Source organism: Microcaecilia unicolor, chromosome 2 (genome assembly GCF_901765095.1).
Source record: "Microcaecilia unicolor chromosome 2, aMicUni1.1, whole genome shotgun sequence".
NCBI lineage: Eukaryota > Metazoa > Chordata > Amphibia > Gymnophiona > Siphonopidae > Microcaecilia > Microcaecilia unicolor.
The window spans coordinates 430,055,256-430,074,573 of record NC_044032.1 but is presented as its reverse complement, the minus strand read 5'-3'; the positions used below and the strand labels follow the sequence as shown (position 1 = coordinate 430,074,573).

The 19,318-nt window shown below is 40.1% G+C and overlaps 1 protein-coding gene across 1 annotated transcript in view; it reads left to right on the top strand.

The window, feature by feature from the left end:
* DKK2 (dickkopf WNT signaling pathway inhibitor 2) overlaps window positions 1-19,318 on the top strand; it is a 126,545-nt gene that overhangs the window by 88,716 nt on the left and 18,511 nt on the right. The window contains exon 2 of the mRNA XM_030192518.1: window positions 9,343-9,493. Within this exon, the coding sequence (XP_030048378.1) occupies window positions 9,343-9,493 (151 nt within the window). The remainder of the gene's footprint in view (window positions 1-9,342; window positions 9,494-19,318) is intronic.

Here is a 19,318-nt window from a genome sequence, read left to right as displayed (position 1 = left end):
TTCTAGTGTCAGGTAACTGATTCGGATTATTCTTTCCAATGTGCATCACCTTGCATTTGTCCACATTAAACTTCATCTGCCATTTGGATGCAGTTTCCTAAGGTCTTCCTGCAATATTTGAGTCCGCACGTGTTTTAACAACCTTGAATAGTTTTGTATGATCTGCTTCTGATGGCTTCACTTACAGCTTTACAGTTTGTGCAATACTCGGCCACTACACTTGTACCAGATATATTGCACTTTAAATGAATCGGGCTAGATTATATATATCATGCCTAAAAAATCAACGCTGAAAGAAATATGTCTAGGCATATTCTATAAAGTACACCTAAATTTAGGCGCAGTTTATAGAATATGCCTAGCATCCATCCAAGTGACTAAATTTAGTCACGGGCAGTTACACGAAGTAAAACTTGGTGTAAATGCCTAAGCCTAAATTAGGAGTGGACAAGGTGAACTCTAACAATGCGCATAGTTTTTAGAAACACCCATGACCCGCCCATTCCATAACTTTGGTCATGCCCCTTTTCCAACTATGTACCTTAGAATTTACGCGCTTAACGTTACAGAATATGCTTAGACAGTTGTGTGTGTAAATTCTAATTAATGCCAATTAGTGTCAATAATTGCTTGGTAATTGGCAATTATTAGCGCTGATTGGCTTGTTTGCTAATTAAATTGCACGTGCAAATCCAGAATACGACCAGATTTCTGCGTACAATTTAAGTCACACAATAGAGAATCCGGGTGATTACACCTGGTCTTGTGGAGGTACATTGGCTCCCCCATTACCTGTTGGTTTCAGTATAAATTAATGATGATGACATCTAAAGCAGTCCATGGAATGGCATCAGTTAGTGTCTCTACGTTTAAGTTGGCTCAACCAGTACAGTCTTGTGATCCCTCATATCAAAGAAATTCTGCAAGTTTTTACACAGAAGTTGTGCCAGCTTTTTGGAATGTACCATTCACAGATATTAGAGAAGTTACTGATCTAGCTATCTTCTGAAAGAAAGTGAAGATAATTTTGGTTTCTCAAGCTTACAATTTAATTTTGATGACATAATGTATGTTGTGTTTTTCAGCCTTAGTTAGTTTTAATTACACAAAATGTTTCACTATTATGTTTTATGGTGTATTGTGGGTTTTTTTTTAGGTTTTGTTTTTATGTTGCATTGTAAATTTTGTTTTTTATGACGTGTTTATGATTTTTGTGACTGCTGAGAGCATTATAGATTCTGCAGGGAAAAACAGCAATAAATACCATGAATAAATAAATAAATAAAGCTCCCATGTCCGCATCAGTCACTTGCCACAGCTGAAAGACTTTCTGTGCTCATTTGTTGAATTTTACAGTAGTTTGTATAAAAGAGGTAATCACCAGGTTGTCTAAATGGCCATCTGCCTCAGCTTCCTTTGCAGCCTCAGAATGGGTGAAACAAACCCTCTGTGATCATGTCAGGTATATCCCCCAAATTCTATATGTGGTGCTTAAAACTGTACATACATATTTGTGTGTACAATTTAATTAAACAAGCCAATTCTTACCAATAATCAGGCGCTAACAATTAATTATTGGTGCTAATTGGCAACAAATTAGAAGTTACATGTGCATTTTCCTAGTCGATGTTGTATAAAGTTGCCCATATAAGTTTTCCATGTGCATCTGAAAAAGTGTTATAGCCATGAGAGGGGCATGGGCAGATCATGGGCATTCCTAGAATTTGTGCTATAGTATATGATAGATTTATATTTAATTTATGCACAAAATCCTTGCTCCTAATGTTGGGCGTGGATCCTTGCACTGTTTATAGAAGAGCACTTAGCTCTTATTTTTTTTATGCCAAAATTTGGACACCATTTACAGAACTTAGTTCTATGTGAATAAAACCTGATTGTTTCCCCCAATATTTCTGACTATGGTCAGAATGATCAAATCTAAGTTGAGATGAATTTTCCTAACTCTGGTGAGATTCAGTGGGACTGTATCATTTGCGACTTCTTGGAGCGATTCCAGGTTATATTCGACACATCCACTCCTCATCATAGCTCAAACTTCTTTCATGAACTGTGACTATAATTACATGGATTCTGATTTATTCTCTAAAGCACTTTTTAATGTTGTTTACTTCATATTTCATAGCCAGTGATTCAAAACATTGACTATTTATATTTTTTAACTTGGTCAGATTAGTTCTGGAATTCATAGAATCTAATATTTTGAATTAGGTTGGATTAATTTACCACATTTGCTTCAGTCTGCATTTTTTTCTCTAGACTTTTTAATTGTGTTATTTCATTGTAAGGAGTGTCTGGTTGTGATTCTTGTATTTGAAACACATGGGCATTATTACAATACTTATATGTTCCATAAATAATGCAGACAATAAATATAAGCATGACATTTATCCACAATAATATCTTGTAGCAGTATAATTAAAATATGCTTTTCATGTAACCCTAATGTTGGTACTATATGGGAAACAGATGTTAAGATGAACAAATGCAAAATAAAGGACATAGTAGAAACATAACGGCAGATAAGAGCCAAATGGCCCATCCAGTCTGCTCATCCACAGCAAATCACGGTCTCCTCCTTTCCTTAACAGATCCCATATGCCTCTCCCACACTTTCTTAAAATCAGACACAGTCCTTTTCTCCGCCACCTCCACCGGGAGGCGATTCCACGCATCCACCGCCCTTTCTGTGAAAAACTATTTCCTCAGATTACTCCTGAGCCTATAACCTCTTAAATAATGAAAAATAATCACAACTCTATGCAAGATTCTTGCATTCTGGTGTTCTCTTCAGTAGAATGTTGTACGGGAGGGGTCGTGTGGAAGTGATTTGATACTGTAAATTCTTTTCCTGCTAAGCCTTATTGGATTTCCACCATGAGCCCTATCATGTCACATTGCTGTCAGGCCCTGTTGCACTATGAGGGCAATTTTATAAAGGGGCACCTACATTTAGGCATCAAGAAGGCACCTATTTGGAGCCTAGTCTATAAGGAAAAGTAGGAGCCTACTTTCCTTTACAGAATACTAGTGTAAAATGTTTCAATTACATATTGTGTTGATATTGTATATAGTATACTATGCCATACTTTGTATTGCTATTTGAATATTTTTAGTGTTGTGTTTATTGCTTATGTTTGATTTATTCTTACTGTACACTGCCTTGAGTGAATTCCTTCAAAAAGGCGGTAAATAAAACCTAATAAATAAATAAATAAAAGGATAGATATGTGCATATATCGTAGACACAATCATTGACACCATCCAAAGAGCTGGTATAAATGCTCGCAACTCAGTTGATAACAAAATGCATACATTATTGTATTCTATAATTTACACAGGTAAGTGCCCCCCCCCTGCTCTCCGCCCAAACTCCACCCATGTGTACACCCACCTTCACACTATGTACCATTGAAGTTAGGCAACATTTTATAGAATAGAACATAGCTGGAATATTGGCATTGAAGAACATATGTGTACAGATACATATACTCTAGCATTCTGCTTATTCATGGATGTATATGGTGCCTAAATTGTGGTACCTTCTTTGGGAGTAATTCTATAAAATGGATGCCATCATATAGGTACCAAGCATGTGTATAAATGACTAGCAACATATACACGCTAGAATATTGCCACTTATGAGTGTGTGTGTGTATCAAACATATAAACGGCGAGTGACCGTACTCACTCGCAAATGCGCAGTAGAGACCTTCTCTGCCCCGCCCCCACATCAATACGTGATGATGGGGGGCGGAACACAGAGGGTCTGTACTGCGCATTGCTGAGGGAGGGACACCGCCGTCTAACGCTCCCCCCACCCGAGTCGCCGCCGCCACCCACCTTCTACCTGGTCGGGCCCTCGCTCCACTATTGAAACAGCGAGGGTCCGGGAACGCAGCACTGAGCTCTGCTGAGCTGCCGACATCGCCCTTCCTTCTTCTTCTCTGCCTCTGTCCCGCCCTCGACGACGTTACGTCACATGAGGGCAGGACAGGCAGAGAAGAAGAACGAAGGCCGACGTCGGCAGCTCAGCAGAGCTCAGTGCTGCGTTCCTGGACCCTCGCTGTTTCAATAGCGGAGCGAGGGCCCGGCCGGGTGGAAGGTGGGTGGTGACGGCTCGGTGGGGGGGCGCGAACTCGGAGGGGGAGGGGCAGCGGCGAACTCGGCGGTGGGGGCGGGCCTTTCAACCCCCCCTTCCTATAATAGCCCGTTTTTACGGGCTCAAAGTCTAGTATATATATATAACAGGACTAACTTTAAACAGGTAGGTGCCAGCATGCTCACCTATCAGACACATATTCAGCAATGGTAATTAAACAGTTCCATTGAACATATGAATGACATTAAGCTCCACTACTGACGCTTAACTTTGGACCTCTTTTACCAAACCGCAAGCAATCCCGGCGCGGCAATGCTGACAAAACTTTGAATGGGCTTTGTTAGCATTGCCACGTGGGAATCACTAGTGTGGTTTTGTAAAAGAGGCCCATTGTATGCTGGGCAGTCCCACTGAATATTAGGTTAGCGTGTGGCATATTTATGCGTCTTCCTTTTCTTTTGCTTCTGCTGTACTGCTCCTTTTGCTCATCATACACTTTCTGTCAAAATTAATAAGGCTGTTCTTGAGACATCTGATTAGTCTGAGATCAAATAATAGACAAAATAATACTAAGAGCTATGTGTACATGGTATTTGATATCCCAAGTGGATAGATATGTTTCTGACTAGCAGGAAATGTTTCCATCAAGAAGTTCACATCTATTTAGCTAATCTTTCTTTGTTTCATTTAAAAGTGAATTACTATTAACCTGTGTATGCATAAACTATAACTTACTTCACATTTCCGATCTGATATAATCTAAATTGTCATGTCCTATTAAAGACTCATTCAGAGATATTGCCTGTGATATTTTCTTTTAGATTAAAAAAAAAGAAACACTTTACACATGTCTGATTTACAGTTTTCTTTCAGGAAATGTTTGATATGTTGAAATTATTAAATGCATGCCAGAAGCAACTCGAGGACAGTTTTCTATGCTAGAGGTGCTTTTACTAAACTGCGTTAGGTGCTAATGTGCACCTAACTTAGCTTAAAATGGCTTACTGCAGGATGTGCCCATGCATCCTGCTGTGACTGCCAATTTAGTATGCGCTAATCTGGGTGCTAAAATTTTTTGTAATTTTTTTGTGGAGGGGGCATGTCAGGTGACAGAGAATGGGTGTTCCTGCGCTAGTCAGGTAGTACATGCGTTTTACCGTGTGCTAACTGAATAGCACAGGATTACCGTATGAGCCCTTACCATCTACAAAATAGGTGTCAGTAAGTGCTCACACAGTAATTTTTTTAATGGCCATTTTACTGCTATGATAAAAAATGACCTTAGAATGTGGGGGAAAAAAAACAACAACGTGCATAAGTACATAAGCACTGCCATGTACTTATGAATCATGCTGGGAAAAGACCAAGGGTCCATGAAGCCCAGCATCCTGTCTCCGACAGTGGCCAATCCAGGCTTCCAGAACCCAGCAACCCCCCCCCCCCCAAAAAAAAAAAAAAAAAAAAACTTAATTCTTAATAATGTTCAATGAACTTTTTCCTCAGGAATCTGTCCAAACCCCCTTTAAATTCCGTAAGACCAGCTGCTGTCACTACATTCTCCGTCAACGAGTTCCAGTCTAACTACATGCTGAGTAAAGAAAAACTTTCTCCTATTTGTTTTAAATCTACCATATTCTAGCTTCATCTTGTGTCCCCTGGTTTTGTTGTTGTTTGAAAGTGTAAACAAACACTTCACATCTGTCTGCTCTATTCCGCTCATTAACTTGTAGACTTCTATCATATTGCCCCTCAGCCGCCTTTTCTCCAAGCTGAACAGCCCTAACCTTCTCAGCCTTTCCTCATAGGGAAAGGCACACTAAGGCCAGGTTTTGCAGCAGCTTAGTAAAAGGACTTCTAAATCAAGTAAAGTATTTGAATAAAATATATCCTCCTCCTTATGGTTAAAAGACACATTATTGCATATCTTTTTAACAGGGTTAAAAGAGGTATCCAGGAGAGGGATGTATTCTATTTTTAAATGTGTATTATTGTACCTCCAATTGGATGCCTGCACATACAAAATATGTATATAATTCATGTGGGGGGTGATAATTTTATAAAGGACACATATGTCAAAGTTGGAAAAGGTGATTCTTATAGCCTGTTTCATAAAGGTAACGTGGGCATTCATGCATCTTTCTAAAAAGGCCTATGTGCAGTACCCGGACAAAAATGCCCCAATAAATCAGCCCGAACACAAAATAGCTCCAACAAAAAGCCCCCAACAATATAGCCCTTGACAAAAGGGTTTGCCCACAATTTGGCTTCTGACAAATGAGCCCCCGACAAAAAGGCCTGCCCTGACATTTTTACTCATGCCGCTACTGCTGTGTGACCTTCTGTGTCCTGCTGCTGTGAGCTGAAACAATTGTTTTGGGTCAGTCTTAGGCAGGGATGACAGGGGCCCCCCTCCTGAGTCCAGACAACATCTCTCTGCTTCTCCCCACCTCGAATTCAGTATCTCTCCCTCCCTCCTGGATCCTTTAAACTAACCTCTTCCCTGGTGCCAGCAGCGATTAAGTCATACTGCTGTGGCTGGCATCGGAGCCTTCCCTCTGCCAGTTCCTTCCTTCTGTGGGGTAAGTTACTGTTTCCGTATGGGTGGGAACCCACCAGAGGTAATGCTCTGATGGGATAGGAGGGGGTCTCTTTTTTTCCATGAGAATTTAGGAGGGGTGGTCTTTACTTTTCGAGAAGGTGAAAGGGGGGACATGGACACAGGATTTATATGGGTCCCAGCTGATATTTAGCCAGGACTTCTATCACTGTCTTATTTGGGTCCCAGCCACTGATATTCAATACCAGTGACCGGACAGAGCTTGGCATTGAATAGTGGGGCCTGACTATGCTTGTGTCAGTCAGTGTTTAAAATCTGTTGACCGCCGCCAGCTGATTATTGACTGTTAAAGATTTTTCCCCATTCTGAGCATAACTTTGCATACATTTTGCATGTAGCAGAACAAACATTTTGGTCTGCCCATGTCAAACTGGCAAGTGTTTTATAAAGGGATCAGCAAGCAGAAAGCTATTAATACAATATGTAGAAATGGTGCCACATAGAGCAGAATTTCAGGACCAATTCTGAAATGTTAATATTCAAAAAAAGAGAGTGCCACAAGTGAATTATTTTAATATAGGGATGAATTCTATGAATCATGCTGAAAAAAAATCAGCGCCAAAACTCCCCCGCTTAAGCACTATTCTGTAAGCTGCACCTAAAGTTAGGCACGGTTTATAGACTAGCACTTAAGAACAGGGGTCACGTGTAAATTTAGATGCATCCATTTGCACCAATGAAAATATGGTGCAAATGCTCCCACCTAAATTTACATATGGGATGCCCGTATTTTATAATTGCACATGTTGCTGGAATCTATGCCCACGCTTCACCCTGAAAAGCCCATGACCCTCCCATTTTCACATGCCCTTTTCTGGGACACATGTAAAATTTAGTTGCGGATCACATGCCTAAATTTATGCGAATACATATTTATTGAGTTCAATTAGTGCCAATAATGGCTTGTTAAAGATCCAATTATAGACCCTAATTGGCTCATTCAATTCAATTAAATTGCATGCGCAAATTGGGCGCATGCCCAAATTTGCAAGTGCAGTTTTTGGTGGCTTTTAGAGAATTAGGGCGATAAGGGATAGCATATAGGAGCATATAAGGGATCAACACAAAGGAATCCTGTTTAGAAGGAATGGTTCCATGGAGATTAGGTGGCGACGCTGGTAATTGGAAACAAAATGGGAGCTGAGCAGACTTCTACGGTCTACGCCCTGATCGTGACTGAATAGATAGGGATGGGCTGGAGAGTTAATTTTAAGGGGCTTCGATATTAGCTTCAGTACTTTACAAGAACAGTGCTGGGCAGACTTCTACGGTCTGTGCCCTGAGAAAGGCAAGGACAAATCAAACTTGGGTATACACATAAATTATCACATACCATGTAAAATGAGTTTATCTTGTTCGGCAGACTGGATGGACCGTACAGGTCTTTATCTGCCGTCATTTACTATGTTACAATGTATATATGGGGTGATTTCACAACATCGATATGTATGTGCCAACATTTCTGCTCCTATATGGCAGATTTTGCAAGCCTATATATAACAGACAATCTAATTAGGGAGAACATTTGGAATATTAGAGATGTGCACTTATTCAAGCTTTAGGTCCAAAAGACAAGACAACTGGAGGTTATGAAAGAACTAATCAGCTGTAAATTCTGACAGTTAAAAATTCTCAGATATATGTATATTGCCTTCCTAAAATATGGAATGCACATATAGGAAGTAATAATATAAAGTCATTTTCATATGTAAGTGTCAATATTCATGTTTACAGTGGCTTTTATAAATTAGATCAGGCATGATTGCAGATACTATCACTATAGGCATTACAAGGGTGCACATACACACATAGAGCTAGATTCTATATATCACGCCTAAAAAATTAGCGCCAAAAGAAAATATGCCTAGGTGTTTTCTCTAAACCGCACCTAAATTTAGAAGCAGTTTATAGAATACACTTAAATCTAGACATAATTTATAGAATACACCCAACAGCCATTTTCTGCGACTATATTTTTATCACAGCCGTTTACGCCAATGAAAACCTGATATGAATGCTGATGCCTAAATTACGCACAGAATGGGCATATTCTATAACAGTTTGCGTAAAATCTAAGAATGCCCATAAAATCTAGGAATGCCCATGACCCACCCATGCCCCTCCTATGGCCGTGCCCTTTTTTCAGATCTGCATCTTAGAGTTTACACGTATCACTTTATAGAATACGCTTACACAATTGTGCACAGAAATTCTAATTAAGTATTCATAGGATTTATTAAGATACACTGGAACATATTTGTACCTATTTGTTTGATATCTGCCTTTATTTTGAACATTCTCACCCTATGAAAGAGGAGAGATATAATTCCAGGGTGAGTTAGGATGATGTGGCTGGAAGGATACAAAGTGGATATCAGTGTGCAAATAACTGCACACGATGCTAGCTTTCAAAGACTTTCAGTATTACAGGGGAGCCAACCATTGTAAGCTGGAGCTACAAAAAATCCTGGCCTAATACTTCTTCCTTCAGGGCAAGGGTCCTGAAAATGTGTTTTTATTGTTTGCTCTGCTTGCTGTTATAGCTGTAGGTTTCTTTTCTTTTTGCAAGACTGATGTTGTGCTTTCTTCTTTTCTGGCCCACTAGATCTATCCTTGCAGCAACGATAAGGAATGTGAAGTCGGAAGATATTGCTACAATCCTCACCATGGTCGTTCTTCCTGTGTGATGTGTAGGAGGAAAAAGAAGCGTTGTCACAGAGATGACATGTGCTGCCCTGGGAACCGCTGTAACAATGGTACATGAGCTACCTTTTCTCTGTTTGTTTTTTTTAATGTTCGAAAATATGACAGCTGGTTGATTATACAAATGGTGGCCATACAATATTTCCCTCTGGGTTACTGTGAAGAAACAGTGTGTTTTAAGCATGAAAATGTATTGGATATTTTCCTGCATTATGTTCTGAAGTGTATTTCTCCTGTTTGGCCAGCAGATGGTGCATGTTTATGCTTTAAGCTGTTACAGAGGACTGACCTTTCTTTGGGGGTCTTTTACTAAAGCTTAGCTCGAGTTATCTAGAGAAGGGCCCATTTTATTCCTATGGGCCCTGCTGCAGATAACTCAAGCTAAGCTTTAGTAAAAGACCCCCTTTATTTGGCACACAGATACTAGGAAGTGTCTGTAGTGATATAACGACTTTTTATTGAAACTTGACTGTTCTGGGCTCTGATTGGCCTGGAGTTTTGAAAATTACCCAGCAGATGCTGACTGTTGCTTCAGTCTTAGCCAGGAAGAAAGAGAAACAGAACTCTTTGCTGAGGCTCGGTGAATTATATGTCCTGATCTTCCCAGGTACTGTCTAATCAATGTGCAAGTGTTTGGTTAGTGTTGTAGTTGATTCATATTTCAGTTACCTATTATTGTTTGCCTATTTGCTCTATTTTGTTCCACTGTTCAATATTTTTTATTTATTTATTTATTTATAATTATATTTATATAGTTACAAGTTAAATCACTTGACAAGAAAATAATGCGAATACAAACAATATCTCTTTAGGAAATTAAACACATACAGATTGAAATCCCTTATTAGCATCATAACAGTCCACAATTTGGGAGTCCAAATCAAACAAAGGAGATAAAAAGGAAAAAGAAATACTAATCATTCATTAGATCAAGACGTAAGCATATACAAGCTAGTTATATTATATCCTTAAGAGAGTTATTTCTTATTATGTGATGTTATAAATAAGGACAGTTGCGAAGGGTCAAAATATACATACTTTACAGATTGATATGACACCAAACACTTGCAGGGATATTTTAAATAAAAAGTTGCCCCAAGTTGAAGTGTTTCTTGTTTCATTTGTAGAAATTTCTGTCTACGCTTTTGTGTCTCTCGGGCCAGGTCTGGAAATACTCGAACTAATAATCCTTTAAACATTTTTTCTCTAACTTGAAAATTTTTTTTAAGTATCCAGATCTTGTCTGTGAGTAATACAAAAGTCACTATTAAAGTAGATGGTGTTACTTGTTCTGAGTCAGATGCTTCTAAAAATTCCGAAACATCTAGGGGCTGGATATTTACTTGTACTTGCAAGTTCTTTTCAGTCTTTATAGGAATGTAGAAAGCTTGTGTCATTGGAGGAATAAGATCTTCATTTATATTTAAAATTACTGTTCAATATTTTTAAGAGAATAAACATAATTGTTCACCCTGTTTGTCTGGATTGATAAAGAATCCTGGTGGTTTGTGTATTGGGTCAGTGACTGCTTTCTGGGAGCTGTGGGACCTCTGGGAGTGTGGCCTTCAGTAACCTAGAAATCACTGGGGATAATTTAGAGCGGCAGATTCACCCAGAGGCAGTTATGACCCAGTCGGTGGGAGGAGGGTGCTAGTGTAAAGCAGAAGCGGCAGGTGCAGGAAGAGCTGTGCTGGGGATAGACCCTCTAAGTGGCCACGGGGTAACTCCAGGCAGGTGGCTAGATGCTTTGTGACACTCTACATTTTTTTTCAACTATGAAAAAGCCACCTCTACCCCCCCCCCCCAGCAATAACGTTTCATAGTACCATATAAAAAAAAGTGCAACCTTCTCTTTACTCAATGGTTTCTGCCTTCAAGGGATTCTCTGTAATTTTGCCATTTAATTAGAGTCAGAGTTATAGCTATCTATCTGTGGCTGGTGTGGACGCATAGGGCGCAAAGAAGGCAGAGGCACCAAAATTGTGCCATGTCCATTGGCCTCCCTTGCTCAACTGTGATGCAGTGGGCAGGAGTTCTTGGGGGCATGCCACACAAGGCGTATTTCTGGGTCACTATGCTTTTGATTAAAATCATTTAGGGGGTCTACAAAGGCACGCTAGTGTTTTTAGCGTGCACTAATGATTAGCATGTGCTAAAGGCTAGTGATGCCCATAGGAATATATAGGTGCCTCTAGCATTAAGCACACACATATTTAACGTACACTCTAAAAATGCTAGTGTGCCTTTGTAAAAGGGGCACTTAATATTTCTTAAGGAAAACTGAATTAACTCATATATCCTTGCAGCGACCACTAAGTACAGAAAAACATTCATATTTTGGCATAGTATGTTGCCTGAAACATTTTGACCTTACTCAAATATTGAGCTGGCTAAGTTAAAATGTTGCTTTTTATTCCAGGACAATGTTTGCTATCTCAGCCCTTCCCTATCCTGTAGTAATAGCTATAATCACACAGGGCCCCTTTTACTAAGCCATATAGGTGCCTATGCAGGCCGAACGCGCACCAAATTGAAGTTACCGCCCACTTATCGTGTGGCCCTTGCAGTAATTTGAATTTTGGCCTGCGTCTGCTACTCACATCTGAAAAATATGTATTTTTTCTGGCATGCATAATGGACGCATGCCAAGTGGCATTTGACACATGTGGAGGGGCATTTTTGAATGGGGACGCCCATCTCTAAGGGCGCCCATCTCTGAGGACGTCCCCACGAAGGGGCGTGGCATCCTGTATTATCAAAACAAGATGGGTGTCCATCTTTCGTTTCAATAATATGGTCAGGGACACCCAAATCTCAACATTTAGGTCGACCTAAGAGATGGTCGACCTAAATGTTGAGATGGTTGACCTTAGAGATGGACGACCTTGGTTTTTGCCAATAATGGAAACCGAGGGCGCCCATCTCAAAAACGACCAAATTCAAGCCTTTTGGCCGTGGGAGGAGCCAGCATTCATAGTGCACTGGTCCCCCTCACATGCCAGGACACCAACCAGGCACCCTAGGGGGCTCTGCAGTGGAAAACACAAGTAAACACTACCATAGCTGCAGGAGTTGGTGAAGGCAAAGCTTGGGTCTAACAGTGGAGAGCCTGTACAGTATCTTCCTCTCCAGGACTTACTTTTTGTACCAGTAGTGATGGTAACAGATGTGCAGCTGCATGCAACTGGATTGTAATGTGGTTTGAGGGAAGGCTGAGATTTTCTGTATATCTTGTGGTAATGTTTTCAGCCTGGTTGAGTTATGTGCATGCTGGTACACAATGGATGATCGATTTCCCCTTGCTAGTGCTTGATTGGATAACTTTATGTATTAATGAGCTATTACAAATTGGTTCATTCCCTTCTGATTTGGGTGATATTGTTTTATCACCTATCCCCAAAAATAAGGATCTCGATTTACATCAACCCAACAACTATATACCTATCACTAGTCTAGCTAAATTATAAGAGGCAATAGTGGCAAATCTGTTTTCAGATTTCTTGAATGATCAAAATTATATGAGTCGGACTCAGTTTGATTTCAAATTTTTTCACAGCATGGAATCTCTATTGATTGATTTAGTGTCAGATGCAAAATTTTCTTTGGCTCAGGGTGTTGATTCAATATTATTAGTTTGACCTCATTGCTATTTTTGATATATTTATTCATGAGATTCTCTTATTTAAGTTGGGCTATCTAGGCATTACTGCCTATGTACTGAAATGCCTCAAGTAATTTCTCTGTAATCGTCATTATATGGTAAAAATAAACAATTGTTTTCCATTTAGTTAGAAATCACATTGTAGGTTACTCTAAGGTTCTCCACTTTCTACCATTCTTTTCAACATTTATATGTCTTCTTTTAGTGATGATTTCTCAGGTTCGAGTGTACACTTTTATTTCTATGCTGATGATATGCTGCTTTTTGTTCCAGCAACAAAAAATCTATCCGATACCACCTCTTTGATTAATAATAATATTGATGTGGTAAAGAGATGGAGTAAAAATCATGGGTTAAGCCTAAAAGCTGCTAAAACTAGACTATTGTGGTTGAGTAATTTTTGTAATTCAGTTCCTGAAAATATTCAGTTACCAGATGAACTTTCATTTACTGTTGAAAGTTCCTGCAAGGTAGTGGGTATTATCTTGGATATAACTCTATCCTGTGAACCTCAGGTCAATTCAATTGTTCATAAAGGTTTTTTTTCAAATTATATCAACTTTGCAATGTCCTTTCGCTGCTTCCTGAAGAACATTTTCGAGTGTCGATTCAGGCACTCACTATTTCACAGCTTGTGTATTGTAACTCTCTATACTCTGGTCTATCATTTAGATTAAGAACCAAACTTGAAACCCTGGAAAATGTTGCAGCAAGACTGATTTTTGGTCTGAACAAATAGGATAGTGTTACACCAGTTCAGGTCAGAATTCTTTTCAAATTGGGTTGAAATGTATTTAAGATTTTTGAGGATACTAGTCCTAAATATTTGATAGAGCTCTTTTCCTTTCCAAGTTTAATTAGACCACTTGGAACTAAGATTTCCCTTCAGTCAAAAGGATACATTTTAAGAATCCTCTTGAGAGCGCTATAAATTTCCAAGCAGTTGAATTCTGGAATTCATTACAGTTTTACTCTCTATTTCACCATAAATATTTAGGTTAATTTTATACTTAACTATCATTTAATTTTTTTTGTAACTCCCATGGTTTGCCTTGGCTTTGAATTTAAACTATAATCTACTTTGAACCTCTAGAGGGAGTTGGCAGAATGCAGGTGCTGCATTAGATTAGATTAGATTTATGCATATGCCACCCCATTAGGCATAAGTACATGGTGGCAGCACTTCCTCATCACACTGATTCTTCTGTCTATGTAGGAATTCAAAGGCAAAGTAAATTCTAACTGATTGTCAGTCAGAATGACAATAAGAGCTCACTCTGGGTGGCAGCAGATTGAACTGGCATAGCTGGTTGTAAAATCAAACAGTCAGGGCTCCTACTGCTGCATATTAATAACATCTGCCAATGTGCACAACATCAGAACCACGCAGATGAATCAAATGGTTGTACTGCACTGCAGTTCATCATGTTTGTTCACTTGAATATGAAGGGGAACATTCTTGAGCCTGAAATGAATGGAAGCATGAATGTGGAGCTACTTAAGGCTTACACTAAATTGAATACTATATGAGTTTAACTAAGCAGAAAATGGCAGAATCCTCACCAGACTCTGCAATAATGGCTACCAACAAGCCCTCTAAACCAGATTCTACTTATTCATTCGGATCAGAGATTAAAAGATCCAAACTGGATCCTCCAAGGCTGGAAAAGATGGCTGCTGGCTAGGAATGGGCAGCCTGGAAATGTTTGTTTTGTTGTTTTGTTGTTTTGTTTCTCGGACTGTTTATTTCAGTTGTTTTTGTTGGCTATTATTTTTTGTCTCGGGAGCACAGTTGTCGAGCGCACCCGCTTTGAAAGAGGGTGCACTGTTTGGAAAAAAAGGCATACTTTCTGAAATAGTATGCACTTTTTTCCTGACCGCCATGCACATGTGCAATGTTTGTGCACAATGGCGCACTTTTGGGAAAATAGTGCATCTTTTTTTCCAAACATTAAAGCCGATATTCAGACCGGAGGGAGTTAGACCGGCTAACTCCCGCGATCGGGGCTGAGCCTGGATATTCAGTGCCAGGCCATTTGTGGTGACCAGCATTGAATATCCAGTTTATTTTTGGCCTGTTTAAAGATAACCGGCTAAGTCCATTTTCAGACTTAGCCAATTATCTTTAAAACGGCCAAAGATATCCCATGTCTTCATGCGGCCAAATATAGCCACTAAACTGGCTCTAAAAGTCATCAGATAGCCAGTTATATCGGACGATATAAGCAACTATCTGCTAGCCGCTAACTGGGGATATCCAGCAGGGGATAGCCGGTAATCCCCTGCTGAATATCGGCAGATCACTGCTTAAGCACTTTTTAACTGGTCAGCAGTTGTTCTGGCCAGTTAAATAGCGCTGACTATCAGGGGGATTTGGTCTTTCTTCAATCAAAGTTCACTATTAAAGGATTTTTTAATGAAAGAACTGTGTTCCATTTTGTTTTTAAAGGCCCTTTGTGCTGTTTTTTTTGCTTGGTCTTTTTCTGTACTTGGTTCCCTCTCTTTGTCATATTATTGTTGATATTTCTCATGTCATTGCAATGACAGCCCACTCCGTCTTCCAGCATGGAAGAGAGATAGAGGCTTGATTCTATGTTAAACAAGTTGTCTCTATGAAAGCTAGGTTTGTAGAACACCATGATGCAACTAAGCAAATTAACATGGAAGTAGAATCCTTGGTCTTTATAATGGCTTTACTTCAGAACAGATGGGAACTGTCAGAAGCATGGCTGGACAATATGGATTCTAAAGTTGTGGTATTCAATTCAAAGTCCAGTGAGCTAAATGTACTTAAATGGGACTTAAAAGACATAGAGGGGGAGTCTCGGGCAGATCCAAGATGGCGTTTAAGTGAGTTCCTGCAGCGGACGCCCAGAGACGTTCTTGGAGTCAGGGCTGTGAAGGATTCCTGAGCCCTGTGAGAAATGGGGGGAAAGGAGAGGAAAAGTAAGGGTAATTCCCTCAACTCCTACCGGGACTCACCTTCCTCAGCAATCGACTCTCGAACGCTTCAGGGTAACGACGGGACCCAGACAAGCATCTTCCCCCGCTACTGGTGCCGACTTGCTTGAGTCGGCTGGCAGTGTAGACCGGGTTTCCTTAAGCCCCGTCGAGCGTGCGGCTCCCCCACAGCCAGAAGGAGGAAGCATGGAAGTGGAGTCTGTAACTCGGCTTCCAGAAGAGGAGCCGAAGGAACAGGGAGGGAACCTGCCCATGCAAGATGAGGTGGAAGAGAGAAATCTGGTAGGAGAACAAACTTTAAAATTTTCATCAAAAATAATTACTGATTTAAACCAGATTATTAAAGCCCCCCCCCCCCCCCCCCCTTTGTGCTCTCATTGGGATCAGTGAGCAAACCAGCCATAGTGACAATGGAGTCACTCTGGGACTTGACTTTCAATTTACATTCTTCCCTTCAATCTTTGATATAAAAAAATAATATGGAAATAAAGGTTTTGTCCGAGGCAGTCCTAATCCAAGGACAAATTAATACTCAACAGATCTCTGGAATAAAACAACTTGGGGAAAATATATATCAGTTGGAGAAATTAAATGAAGCCTCAATTAAAGAGAAAAATTTTACTATGCTTAAAATGAAATATTTGGAAAATCAATCTAAGAAACTTAATCCGAGGCTAACCAATTTCCCAAGGTCTCCATTGATATCGGCTGTAGATATGGTTAAGAAATATCTGGTTGAGGTTCTAGGGATGCCTAGTGACTCACTGCCTCCTATAGTGCGTGTGCAGTATATTCAGAATAATATTACATTTAGTGAAGGTGTTTCTCAACCACATATAGGAGATGGTATGAACTTAACATCCTTTTTGGAATCATCATTGGAATTTATTACCCAGAGAACTACTGCAGTGGTGTCATTTGCCTTGGAAATGGATAGAGATGCTGTGTTGAAACTTTTCTTTAGACATTTGGATTCTTTATTCTTAGGTTCTAAAATAAGAATGTATCCAGATCTATCTAGAGAAACACAAAAAAGGCGCAAGGCCTTTTTGGCTACGCGTCAGAGAACTTTGGCCCTAGGGGCCAATTTTGTACTTAAATTTCCAGGTATATGTCGAATATTATTTTAGTCAAAAAATTACCAATTCTTTGATCCTAAGCAATTAGAGGATTTTTTAGTTTCAAAGGAAGAAATGACTGTGAATGTGATTGTTAATTAACAGAAGCACACTATATGATAGCTAGGGGGAAGGAAATAGGTCAGCAATAACTCCTGTTTTGAGCATGTTAAAATGTATTATTAATATTATTTTATTTTTATTTCCTCTCTTGGATCCATAACTTTGGTATTTCCTAATTATAATGGTCGAAAGTGTTAAGTGAATCTCAACGTAATGTTAATAGTGTTAATTGTTTGAACATAATGTTACAAATTACCATATCATCTCTGTTTGAGTTGTATAATATAAATTAATTAAAAAAAAAAGACCCAGAGGGGCATAATCGAATGGGGCACTCAAGTTTTCCTGAGGGCGTCCTCGCAGGAAGTCCTCGGGAAGGGGCAGGGAAACCTGTAGTATCGAAACAAGATGGGCGTCCCTCTGTTGTTTCGATAATACGGTCGGGGACGCCCAAATGTTAACATTTATGTCGACCTTAGAGATGGTCGTCCTTAAAGATGGTCATCCCTGGTTTTCAGCGATAATGGAAACCGAGGACGCCCATCTCAGAAACAACCAAATCCAAGCCATTTGGTCATGGGAGGAGCCAGCATTCGTAGTGCACTGGTCCGCCTGACATGCCAGGACACCAACCGGGCACTCTGGGGGCACTGCAGTGGACTTCACAAATTGCTCCCAGGTGCATAGCTCCCTTACTTTGGGTGCTGAGCCCACCAAAACCAACTACCCACAACTGTACACCACTACCATAGCCCAAATGGGTGAAGGGGGGCACCTACATGTGGGTACAGTGGATTTCTGGTGGGTTTTGAAGGGCTCACATTTACCACTACAAGTGTAACAGGTAGGGGGGATGGGCCTGGGTCCGCCTGCCTGAAGTGCACTGCACCTACTAAAACTGCTCCAGGGACCTACATACTACTGTCAAGGAGTTGGGTATGACATTTGAGGCTGGCATAGAGGCTGGCAAAAAATATTTTTAAAGTTTTTTTGAGGGTGGGAGGGGGTTAGTGAACACTGGGGGAGTAAGGGGAGGTCATCCCCAATTCCCTCCGCTGGTCATCTGGTCAGTTCGGGCACCTTTTTGAGACTTGGTCGCAAGAAAAAAATGGACCAAGTAAAGTCGTCCAAATGCTCGTCAGGGATGCCCTTTTTTTTTCCATTATCGGCCGAGGACACCCATGTTTTAAGCACGCCCCAGTTCCGACCTTCGCTATGCTTCCGACACGCCCCCGAGAACTTGGTCATCCCCGCGATGGAAAGCAGTTGAAAACGCCCAAAATTGGCTTTCGATTATGCCAATTTGTGCGACCCTGTGAGAAGGACGTCCATCTCCCGATTTGTGTCGAAAGATGGGTGTCCTTCTCTTTTGAAAATAAGCCTGCTAGCAAACTATAATATTTGAATTCTAAGAGTAGCTGAAATTTCCAAAGATATCAACATGCTCACTTATCTGGACCAAAAGCTCTCTTCTTTGCTTCAAGTTGAATTTTCAATGCCTTTTGAGATTGAAAGGTTGCAGAGAGTTCAACTGAGGCCATAGCATGATTCTAGACACCTTTTAATAATTGATGGGCTTATTTCCAAAACCTCCTAAGTCCAATGCAAGAAGCTTTGGAAATAAGTAATAAGAATATAGCATAAGAAGATGAACAAAAGAAAGTTTCTTTTTAAACAAAGACACTCCTTTGATCTTTTTGAAAATGTTCAACAATGTTTGAATGAGGTTATTAAATGTGCATGGTACACTTATTTTGTATGAAAGACTGCAATATAACAAAAGAGAGGGAATGAAGTACAAACTAAAGTCCAAACAAAAAAAAACAGCACCACGGGCCTTTAAAAATGGAACACAGTTCTTTAATGAATGAGCCTTGACAAAAAGACCCGACACGGGCCGTGTTTCGGTGACTAGCACCTGCTTCAGGGGTCACAGTGATGTCGTGGAAAACTTGGGGAATAACTCGAATATATTCCTCTACAATATATTATTCCTTACCCCACGTCTCATATAGTAAAAGCTACAAAGCACCAAGGCACTTTCACTTTCTGTATCCAAACGTTTGGATACAGAA